This window comes from Ictalurus furcatus, chromosome 11 (assembly GCF_023375685.1).
Source record: "Ictalurus furcatus strain D&B chromosome 11, Billie_1.0, whole genome shotgun sequence".
NCBI lineage: Eukaryota > Metazoa > Chordata > Actinopteri > Siluriformes > Ictaluridae > Ictalurus > Ictalurus furcatus.
In genome coordinates, this window is record NC_071265.1 from 26,163,244 (window position 1) to 26,175,282 (window position 12,039).

General features: G+C 39.6%; 1 protein-coding gene across 3 annotated transcripts in view; it reads right to left on the minus strand.

Annotated features, from left to right (window-relative positions):
- The window catches only part of rab6ba (RAB6B, member RAS oncogene family a), an 89,130-nt gene that overhangs the window by 6,097 nt on the left and 70,994 nt on the right, over nucleotides 1–12,039 (minus strand). Inside the window, exons 6-7 of one of the 3 annotated variants that reach the window (XM_053637079.1) lie at nucleotides 8,088–8,181; nucleotides 3,287–3,353 (exon numbers count right to left, since the gene is read on the minus strand). In XM_053637079.1, coding sequence (XP_053493054.1) covers nucleotides 3,287–3,353; nucleotides 8,088–8,181 — 161 coding nt within the window. The other 2 variants (XM_053637081.1, XM_053637080.1) reach the window with 2 other exon arrangements.

A 12,039-nucleotide genomic window follows, 5' to 3' on the forward strand; every position in this document is an offset into this window, starting at 1 on the left:
TCTAGGCATCACTTTGTGACCTTTCACAATTTAAACCTGCCTGAAAGTCAGCACTCCATTTCTCCAGCGTGTGAAAGGGCCACACAAATGCCAGCCGACAGTTCCTATAGGTTACTTTCTCTTTTCGCCAACATGCCATTTCTCTCAGTGCAGTGGGTGTTCAGTACACACATTTTATTCATTAATCATTAATCCACCTTTTCCCAGTTTTCAGATGGAAATTAATATGATTAAAGTGCATGCTGTTCAATTACTGCCAGTTACTCACTGAGAAAATGGGCATGTGAATGATTAGAAATGATGAACTAATGTAGAGTTTCTTAATGTATTAAAGAAGTTCAACAACTACAATAAATGAGTGTTTTCTAAGTAATTTCTCAACTACCCCAATGGATGGTCCACATGCTTGCTCTTTCCAGCTCCTAACTCACTTCAACAAAAGAAACACTGACTAACAACAATGAATATTCAGAGTTCCTTACAGAGTTTAACTGTACTTCCTTGTTTCCTTTCCTTCCAACCCTTCCTCATATCTTAGCTCATTAGGAAGTGAGGAAAGGATCCAAAGATTAGAAGACTTATTGAACAGTTGCACATCTCTATCACACTCGATCAGACAGCACATATCTGCATTTATACAAGATGCGATTAAAAAAAAGGGAAAATCCTTCAAACTATTGCTGCATGTGGACATTTGCATGTCCCGTCGATGTTATAGCATACAATGTTATAGTGTTCATTAGACTACAAGCCAAGCTAAAAATTAAAAGTCAATAAAAATACCATAAAAATATTTATAGCACCAAAATAACTGAAACCCATTTTTGCATGTCTCTGTAGTGCAGAGCTACAATTTAAATATTCATTGGGCATTATCACTCATTTTAGGTCAAACAAATCTGGAATATGAAATATTCTTACTTTGCAACAAACGTTTTTTTGTTTTGTTTTGTTTTGTTTTTTTTTAAAAGGAAATTTTTATATCTATATTGATATTTGGTATTTATAGCACTTTTTTGTTCATTATTCTTTTGGACTTCCTCTGAACACATTTAACTTATTGATAAATCCTTAATGACGTGTGGAGGAGTCGTCACAGAAGAGACAAAAACCCTAGCTTAGTTTGTGTTGGGGTATATACAGTCCTCTCCAAAAGTATTGGAACAACAAGGCCAATCTTATTGTTCTCGCTATACAATGAAAACATTTGGGTTTGAGATCAAAAGATGAATATGAGATAACAGATCAGAATTCCAGCATTCATTTCCTCATATTTACAGCTAGATGTGTTAAACAACTTGGAACATGGCACGTTTTGTTTGAACCCACCAATTTTTTCAACTGATATGTGTTTCTTGCTACCAAGGTGTGGCCTGTTAAATTGTTTGTTTAAACAATTAATAGCTCTGAATGGCTACTCTTGGTTTGAGCCCTAGGTTTCACCTGTGAAGACTGCATTTGTTATTTAAAATGATAAACAAACAGTCAGTGAAATCACACAAAACAACCTTCACAGGGTAGGGTTGAAGGTATCAAAATCCATAATTTGAAGTGCAGAAAGATAGAGGCCATACCACCAGATGAAAAGCAATCATCAGCAGTAAAATCAGAAGGCCTGATTGGAATTCACAGAAATACAGAAATACAGAGATGAGCCACAAAATTTTTGGAACCAAGCCAATGTGTGGAGAAAGAATGGATCTATTCATGATCCTAAACATAGAAGCTCATCAATCAAACATGGTGGAGGTAGTGTCATGGCTTGGGCTTGCATGACTGCTTCTGGAACAGGCTCACGAATCTTTATTGATAATGATGGCATTCGTGATGGTAGCAGCAGAATGAATTCAGAAGTCTAGAATTCAGAAACAACCCGTCTGCCAATTTACACAGAAATGCATCCAATCTAATTGGGAGGAACTTCATCATGCAGGAAGACAATGACCCAAAACACACTGCCAACACAACAAAGGACTTTATAAGGGGAAAAAGTGGAAGGTTTTAGACTGGCCAAGTCATTCACCAGACATTAACCTGGTTGAACAGCATTTCACCTCCTGAAGAGGAGACTAAAGGGAAAAATCCCCCAAAACAAACAACAACTGAAAGAAGCTGCACTACAAGCCCGGAAAAGCCAAAGAAAAGAAAAATGCAACAGTTGGGTGATTTCAGTGGGTCACGGGCTTGATGCAGCTGTTGCAAGCAAGGGATATGCAGCCAAATATTAAGTGTTATTTAATTTCATTTACTTTAAGACTTATCTGCTTCTGTATTGCGCACCTAAAAATTGGGTGGTCTGATACAAATGTTCTAAGGTAAATATCAGGAAATGAAAGCTGAAATTCTGATATAACATCAATTAATTCATCTTTTGATCTCAAACCAAATGTATTCGATGTATAGCAAAAACAAAACAATCAGCCTTGCCGTTCCAATACTTTCAGAAGGGACTGTAAGAAACTGATTTCTTGAATTGAATTCTTGTATTAAATGACATCCCTTGCTCCCTCTGGGTTACAGAAATCCTCAGTAAAAAATGCACTCGAGCTGTCATGGGCTGAAAGAAAAAACCTTGTATGCTGAGCTCTTTTCTTTATGCAGGTAGGGAATGTACATGCATATCTGAAGTCAGCTGGAGTGTATCTGAGTGCAACAAAGACTTCAAGTGACAGCATGCAATCAGCCTCTGATGGTGCTAGTTCTTCAGACCATAAACAGTTTTACTGCACGGTCAAACATATACACGTGTGAAAGAACACAAGTGTTCCATGCTTCTGGTGTTGCTTTTTAGCAGTACAACATCAAAATCCTGAAGATGTTAAGCCACATCTTGGACTTATAAGGTTCTTATATATTATAAGAGCGGGCAGTGGCGGCTTGACGGTTAAGGTTCCGGGTTACTGATCGGAAGGTCTGGGGTTCAAGCCCCAGCACTGCCAGGCTATGAGTCACTGCCAAGCTGCCACTGTTGGGCCACCGAGCAAGGCCCTTAACCCTCTCTGCTCCAGGGGCGCCGTATCATGGCTGACCCTGCGCTCTGACCCCAACCTCCTAACATGCTGGGAAATGCAAAGAAAAACAATTTCACTGTGCTGTGTATATATGTATATTTGACCAATAAAGACTCATTATCATTATATTATCTGGCAAACCTGTCAACTTCAAAATGACTCAGATGACTCTCACTACCTTGCTTTCAGCCTTACCAGAGCAATTTATGGTTACCTTCCATTTCTAAAGTGTTTTGTGTTGTGTAAGAGAACACACAGCACTAATAAAAGGATACTGCCCTCTTTGCTTGTTTCCTGCATACTCTCCATTCCAGGAAGGGCAGAGGCCACACGTCGGAACAGCTGAGAAACAGACAGAGGAGAAAAAGAGAAACACACACACACTATGACACACTGTTATTAAAGGCCTACATTTTGCATTTATGATCGGTGGGTCTGCAGTCATCTCCTGTCACACGCACACAACATCGAGACATCGAATTCAAAGGTTTCACTGTAAGTATAACCTGTTCATTATGTGTTAGAAACACGCCACACACTCTCTTAACCCAGAGCGACTACTCTTACACGGATCATGTTGTTTTTTTTATTACCTTTCTCCTTTCTATTTAATGTATTTTTAATGTCGCCTGACTACTTAGCTCATTGTTTCTGCGGTAATTAAAGGTCTCTGTTGAGATGCCCGTGTAAACAATCATTAAACAAATAAATCCAGATCTAAATTGTATTTAAATGTAATATCCAGCACTGAAGGGAGTCTGGTTTTCCTTTGGGGAAAACATGCAGGTGTACTTTCACAAAGTTATAAACAGAAGCAAATTCCCACGCAGACCATTGTCGCAGACTGTATCTGGTTCGGTTGCAAAACACCTTCCAAGCGTCCATGCGTCAGACGAGAAGCAGACAGGAAACAGCACTTTTGAGAGCTTTTTGAGACTGTGTAGCTCTCGGAGAGCTGGAGAGAAAAGGCGACGAGACACGATGTCTGGAGCAGTGCTATAACTTACCGCCATGTCCACATTGACTTATTCTGATTTACTCCAATATTAGTAGTTTAGTTTAAATGATAAAAAAAAATAAAAAAATTACGAGGTAAGAACCAGTAGGATAGAAATCCCTCTACCACATACATATTTAGATTAACAGACACTCTACTGAATCCTGGGACACGGGATATACACAGAATAATCAATCTTTCTTACACACAGCACTTAGTGTAGTGTATGCACCCACATTCCCTGTCAACAATCACATCACACTGGCCAGGAGGACAGTGGACCATTAGGCAGCAAGTGGCAGTGAAAAGGCAATGTTTGGTTAGCTTCCTCCAGGCAGTTGCTTTTGAAGGGGAAAAAACAAAAAGAGCCATAAAGCACTTTTAAATGGCTGGAACAAAGGCTCAAACATGAGCCAATGCAATTAGAAAACACTCTCTCTCTCTCACGCTCTCTCTTTCACACACACACACACACACACACACACAAACCTGATAGACAGAACCTAAAAGCCTTTAATGAAATGCACCGATCATTACATTGGGCATGTGAAAGGACATGTGGGCATGTGTGCAGGGAGCAAAGGCTAGTCCGTCTGCTCTGATCCCACAGAAGCGCTACTGTAGTACAAATTGTTGAAAAAGTTAATGCTGGCTATGACATAAAAGTGTCAGAACACACAGTGCATTGCAGCTTGCTGCGTATGGGACTGTGTAGTCACAGACTGGTCAGAGTGCCCATGCTGACCCGTGTCCACCACGGAAAGCATCTGCAACGGGCATGTGAGCATCAGAACTGGACCACATGGAGCAATGGAAGAAGGTGGCTCTGGTCTGCCGTTCATGGCAGCGGTTCTCCCTAAAGGCAGTGGCCTCTTTCGGCAGGATAACGTGCCCTTTTGATATATCCTCCGATCGGCCGTAACCTATCTAATATTGTGCCACAAGATCTCTGAAGATGAATAAAATGTCTACTTTTTGAAGAAAGCTTGCCAGAAAGGTTCATGGAGCATCTACTTGAGACTAGAGACAAATTAAAATTGTAAAATAAATTCTAAATACAATTATTTTACATCTCAGTAGTGTTTACACAAAGCCTCAAAATTAGATTTGCTGAAGAGCACATCATACTGTTCTGCTTGAATTGATATTATGGCCAACATTTTTCAATTACCTCTGCACAGTAATCCGTTTATCTGACTCTGCTGGTGTTAAGGATAAGCAAGATAAATAAGCAAATGTATCTATCGATTGCAGTCTTATCACACTAATGAAACTGAGGCTGCAGGGCTCGCAAACTAAAAACTGGGTATTTATTTACTTATTTATTACAGTCAGCCAGAAACAAAGACAAGCCATGCACTGATGGATTGGTTAGTGTGAATGATGCATAAGGCATACAGAAGGCTAATAATGCTTTTGCTGACAGCACTGAGTGGCTCAATCTGCAGTGAGAGATATCAGAGCAATTGGTGTCAGGAATCTGTGTGTCTGCATCGTCACCCTGCACCATCTCTATAAAAAAAAAAAAAAAAAAAAACAGTTAACGCAACAATAAAGCGCTAATGAGCTGAAAGAATGAGAACAGTGTATCTATGCTTAATCAGACCAACAGACACTTCATTCATTACTGCGCACTCAGTTACTGCCCTGACTTACCTCATCTATTTAGCAACATGCTGCTTTATACTGCATGTAACTTTACCATGCATCTACAACCATTACATAAACGTAGGGATCAATATCAGAAGACATGCATGACATAAATACATATTCTGAAGTCTGTTTATTTTTTTTTAGATACCTTTTAAAAGATGTTGCCAGAATAAGATACTTTTATGGGTTAAAAAATTACACAGAAAGCCTATATAAAATTTACAAGCGTATATAAAAAATACAAGTTTCTGTGTACAATGGCAACAAAATCAGGAAAAATCCTATTGGGTAAATGACACTTCACTATCAAGGGATTTTACTTGCAGTTAGTTCATTAACACAATAATATAAATATATATATATATAATACATAAAGATGAATATGAGTGCAAACAATACGTGTGCACGTACATGCCACACTTTTCATGAATTCTAACGACATAACATCGTGACGCCACGATTCTAATGTTATCTGCGAGCTGTGGGACAACACCCCCCATTCGTGTCGCCCTGGGAAAACCTTTCGCATAGTAAAACTTGTGATGATACTTGATATGGCTCAGAAAAGTACAGGCTTTCCTGAACTGAAATATATTGCTATGTTCTTTTGCATGGATCTCAACCACCCGTAAAGTTAATCATTTAAAATCTGGTTATCCCTAAAAAAGTGAAAAGGAAGACAATTCCATTAAAAGATTTCATCCCAGCAGTGCAGGAGGTTCACGGATCTTTTGGCAGCTGATGTCTGATTACTAGGTGAACTGATGGGCATGTAGATATCCAACAACTTGACTTTCTCTGTATGAGAAAAATACACGTAGTTAGCATGGTTTTAGGCATCTTTAAGCCGACTGAATGTTTGTACCACCATGTTTATTAAACTCAAAATGATCTTTGCAGGAACATGGCCTACGCAAGACTTAAAAGTGAATAAAAATTCCACACTGTTTTGGTAAAATATATTCACGATTTATGTTGGAAAATAGTTCCATCCCTTATGTTATCTGTCAAAATGACTGCCACAGTTTAAATACACACAAAACAGTAAAGAACAGCATAAAACAGTAAACTTATATTACGAAGAAATATTTGCAGATAAGTTCATGACCCTAAATGAGGAAAAAGTCAAAGAATTTCAAAGAGAACAAGAGATTAACCAGTATTTCAGACATCTCAAATGTGGAAATTGGTCAAATTGACCCATAACATAATAGGAGGGTTAAGTTAAAGCATGTTGTAGATTGTAAAACTGGGAAAAGCCTGATTTTTCATCATTTTTGGCTGATTGCCAGAATTCAGCCACAGCGACATACAATTGGATTTCCCAGGACTCTGCATATAATGCTTCCAATACCAGTTATCATTAATTAGCCCTGTAGCTCTGGTCCAAATATGAAGAAGTAAACTTTAGACTTTAAAACATATCTTGGTTGAGCGCCATGATATACTTGATTACATTTTTTTGCCTGAGCTTTCCTTTGAATAAGAGCAACAGTCTGGTGTCGACTGACTTAATATTCATTAATTACATAACTTAATTACTTCAAAACCTTACAAAAGCGCAAGAGTGGGAATAAGTGCTTAAAAGCGCAAGGAAATTTATGATTTAGGAAGTTTAACACATGAGAATGCAAGACTCTATAGAGTCCGTACAGGATTTTGGAGTTTTTTTGTTTTTTTCGTGATTGTTGCGGCCAAAAATGCTTGATTTTGCTGCGAATTTTTTCAAAAAATTTTTCGCGGAAAATTGCATGAAATTGTTTTGCACGTTCTTTCGCAGTGATGTCTGTTGGTAAATGAGACCTTTTAGCTGCACTCATGCTCGACGCACGTGAATCGAAGAGGGCTTTGCGCGTTGTGATGTTGTCACATTACGTGTCCTGGCCCAGATCTCGCGGAAAATATGAGGCAATTTAGAAAAATTGAAAGGTCCTCTGAATACCGCGGACTTTTCTTGATTTTGCATTCATTTCTGCGATCGCAAAATCCTGGAGGGACTGATTAGAGAATGTAGACATAGATGGCTGCGTCGAGCCTATCAGCATTCTGAGAATAAGTGTCTCATTTAGATGCAGCCTATGATGCATATAAAACTGTGCCTTAAACTTGCTTCACAGCCCACTCAGTACAGAGGGAGCCAAACACACACACACACACACACACACACACACACTCATCAGAGGGGAGAGAGAAAACATGAGAGACAGAGGGACAGGGCAGCGAGATAGAAAGAAGAAAACAGCTAATCAGAGTTGGCGTCAGTTCTGCGCCTCTTCCACCTCTGCGCTTAGTCATCCTGACTCACTGCTTCGACTGCACCTCAGACGACAAACCCGGACAAACGCAGACTGTTCTCACGCCCACACACATACGCACACACTGCTCTCATCCTGCTGGCTGATTGTGGGCATTAAGGAGAAACTCACCTGCTTGACGTTGTATCCTGTCTTAGCACTGGTCTCGATAAACATCACGCTGAGCTCCTTTGCCCGCTGCTCACCCTCCTCGATCGTGATCTGCCTGTGGAGAGCAAGGCTTATTTCAGTGCTTTGGTTTTCTGTGGGTTTAGCCTAAAATAGATCATAGTACATAATGCTCATTATAATGGAATTGGCAGACTGATCTGAGGACAAATTTGAATGATCAGAAATGTTGTTGGATTTCATTAGAATTAAGTTAAGTTAAGACCGAACACTGACCCCGCCCATAACCCTAGCCTTAATCTTAAAGTGTAAATGTATTTCAAGTTCATGTTGGGTAAAGATGCTCAAATGCAATCAGAACAGCAGTCAACTCCCACAGTGTCATAATACCATGAAGTAATAAATGCAATGCAAGGATTTAGGAATGAACCAATCCCCTTTTTCCATTTACAATACAATAACAATATCAGCTCTCCGAGTATCCCTCGATACATGATACACAACCAATGACATCCTTTTAGCAACCTGACCGAATATCTGCGAGCTCCTGTTGCCAAGTTACAGGAAACGTTAGAGGCAAAATGGTGGCATGCGTTCGAATAAGTTACGTCCAGGGCATGATCAGTGTCAACATCTAATCTCATGGGGCTGGATGTGATCTTGAACAGGAAAATACGTCTGGATACACTAATGAGAAAATGTGGCTTAAGGGCGAGTAGGAACGTAGTGGACACTTTAGTGCCATAACTACATATGTCCGTGGAAAGGATTTGAATATATATCAAAGCATTAAGCATTTCAGACCTGTACCAGCCCTCACACTGACATTTATTATCCAATCAGTACATCCTAGGAATACCGCCCATTAAATCCATATGAACTCTGATAAAATACGGCAGAATAGCACAGACTCAGACTTATCAGTCACTGTCTCTAACCACACTCATAGTCGACTGACGTTAATTAACCGATGCTAAAAAGGCTATCTTGTTAATTAAACCACATTTATATGACACTCTCATATTAAGCCATGTCTGAGAGCAGAGAGCGTTTGTGAAGAATCGAAAGGATAGAGATGGAGAGGGAAGAAAGACTAGAGAGACCGACAGGCAGAGGTTGAGAAAGATGGAGGGAGAAACAGAAACAGAAAAGAGAGAAGTGAGCTCTGAAACCCTCAGAGTACAGACATGACGTAACCAGCAATTTCCTTTGTTCTCGTCCACACTGAGAAACACTTACCTGAGTTCAGTGAGCTCCACTTCTTCCCCAAAGCAAACACACACTGCATGGAGCTGCAGCATGCTAAATATAGCAACTACACATATCTCAGATCTGAGCTCAGGGAACATCTCTGTCTTGTGAGAAATCGGCAAAACGATGCGGAGTCTTTTGTTTTGCACGGCTAACGTTGCTGTAATGTAAGGCTACAATTGACTGTACAGCTTCAAGTTCAACATCAGGAAAGCTGTCCGTCTAAATTATTACACATCTGCCTCAAACCATATTGAGCTGTGTGATATCTCAAGCAGGCTTGCTTATGATTTTTCTATGTTTTATCATTTATTTATTATTATGTTATTATAATAACAAAAAAGTGGATTGTGACATAAGTTATCACGATATCAGTTTTATAACATCACATTGCACTGCCCTACTACTGACAAAACCAGAAGCGACAGGAGCAGGAAAAAGTCTTCCTGAGACAGGATAAGTAGTAAAGCCTGCTGCTTTTTACTATGTAAGAGAAACTGAAACGACTGTAGACGAGAGTATTTTGGAGCTGTATGCGCCATTAACATTCACAACCAGATATCTGTCTGTCAGACCAGAGACAGGAAAAAGCCGTCCATCACACTGGCATTCACACATTCAGTCAGTTCATACTTGACTTGAGATATGATAAGGTTTAACGTAAGCTTAAATGTAAAAGTAAGTTTAAGTTCCTCTCCTGTTGCCTGCTAATAAGACTCTCTCATCCAGCACTGAGATGAGCTGTTCACTAACCCATGACCCCGCAGGGAAAGCATAAGTGAAGCACCAGACAGAATGCAAATGAAAAGATGAAACCATTTTATCAAAGAGATGCGATCCTTTATTACAATGCACTGCATAAGTATCCACCCTCCTTGAGCTTTTCCACACTTTGCAGTGTTATAATCTTGGGATTATCTGTCATGAATCTACACACACACTAACACACACAGACACACACAGACAAATCCATCAATCCATCCATTTTCCGTACCGCTTATCCTACATAGGGAGCCATCACGAGGGAGCCTGGAGCCTATCCCAGGGGACTAGGGGCAACCTATCACAGGGCACAATCACACACACACACACACTCGCACACTCATTCACATACTATGGACAATCTAGAGATGATAATCAGCCTACAGCACAATGTCTTTGGACTGGGAGAGAAAACCAGAGTACCTGGAGGAAACCCCCGAAGCACAGGGAGAACATGCAAACTCTGAACCCCCAACTCCCGAGGTGCGAGGCAAACCCACTGCATAAGTATTTACCCCATTGCTATGAAACCTTTAAATTAGTTCAGGTGCAACCAGTTCAGAAGTCACATGATTTCATGTGTGTGCAATTAGTGTCATGTGATCTCACGGTAAATATATCTGTTCCTGGAAGTCCTCGGAGTTTGTTAGAGAACCGACCTAAACAAGCAGCACCACGAAAGCCAAGGAGCTATGAAAACAGATCTAGGACACAATTCTGGACGACCATCAATCAGTGTTTGGTTATATATATATAAAAAATAAAAAAAAATTATCCCATATTTTGAACATGATGCTGTGCACCATTAAATCCAGTATCAAAACATGACTCTACATAGGAAGCCCAACTTGCTCTGTGTTGATCTGGAGTCTTATTTATCAACCGAGTATGCACATTTCTAAACATATAATGTGACTGATCAAGTGTTTCTTGTGTGTCAGGATGTGTATACTTATGAACGCTCCTACCCCTAGTGGAAGGAAAATGCAATTGCATGTAAATTAATAAGGAGCTCCATCCCACTTATTGTCAATAATCTCAGCATAATTGACAGCGTAATTACAGATTTCAACGCGCATAAGGTGCAGACAGATGACACAGGCAACAATTAAGTTAAAATCCTATAAAAGGTGCATCTAAAGATTGTTTAGGATGATATTTGAAGATTTGGCACACACTGCAAAAAAAAAGAAAAAAGTGCAAACATCGGTGATGATTAGAGATCATCATGCCATCAGAGGTTTTCTAAATCTAACTGGAGAAACAGATCACACACATGTAACTGTAAAATCAAAAGAATAACGATTTCATAGACAAACCCCTCTTAAGAAATAATCCATTTCAATCCAAGTTTATTTTACGTTTATATTCTTAGACCTTTTGGCATGCTCCATGTCTTCTGTAACAGGCATAATCAAAAGCAGGCTACTAGGCTTTTTAAAGGGAAGGTTTTTTTTTTTTATTTGTTTGTCTGTTTGCGTGTATGTTTTACCATATATGGACATTTAGGGGAGTTTCTTTATGCAAATGAGTATGGCCCTGCAAAAGCAGAGCAAATCAGAAGGTCTGGGATTTATTTAACTACTGTATATTGTGTTCAGCTGTGTGTATGTATGCGTATGGGTGATAAATGCGTTTCCTTTCTCGTCCTGGCAGTTCGAACTTGTTCTATGCATGCTTTGATAAATAAGCCCCATGGCCATGAGCCTTCAGTGTTTACAGCCTCCAAAGTTCAGGTCGGATGTGAAGCTTTTCGACATCTCAGGATGTCTGTTAGAGAGATATACTTCCACCCAACAATAATATGAAGTAAGGATGAAGTAGAGCATGAGTGAAAAAGACTGCTGATGAGATAAAATGTCTGCCTAAACCTCTGGTGTGCTTGAAGAAGAAAAGCTTCCACATGCCATGTAGTGCTCATCAATATTTTATAGCGCATCAG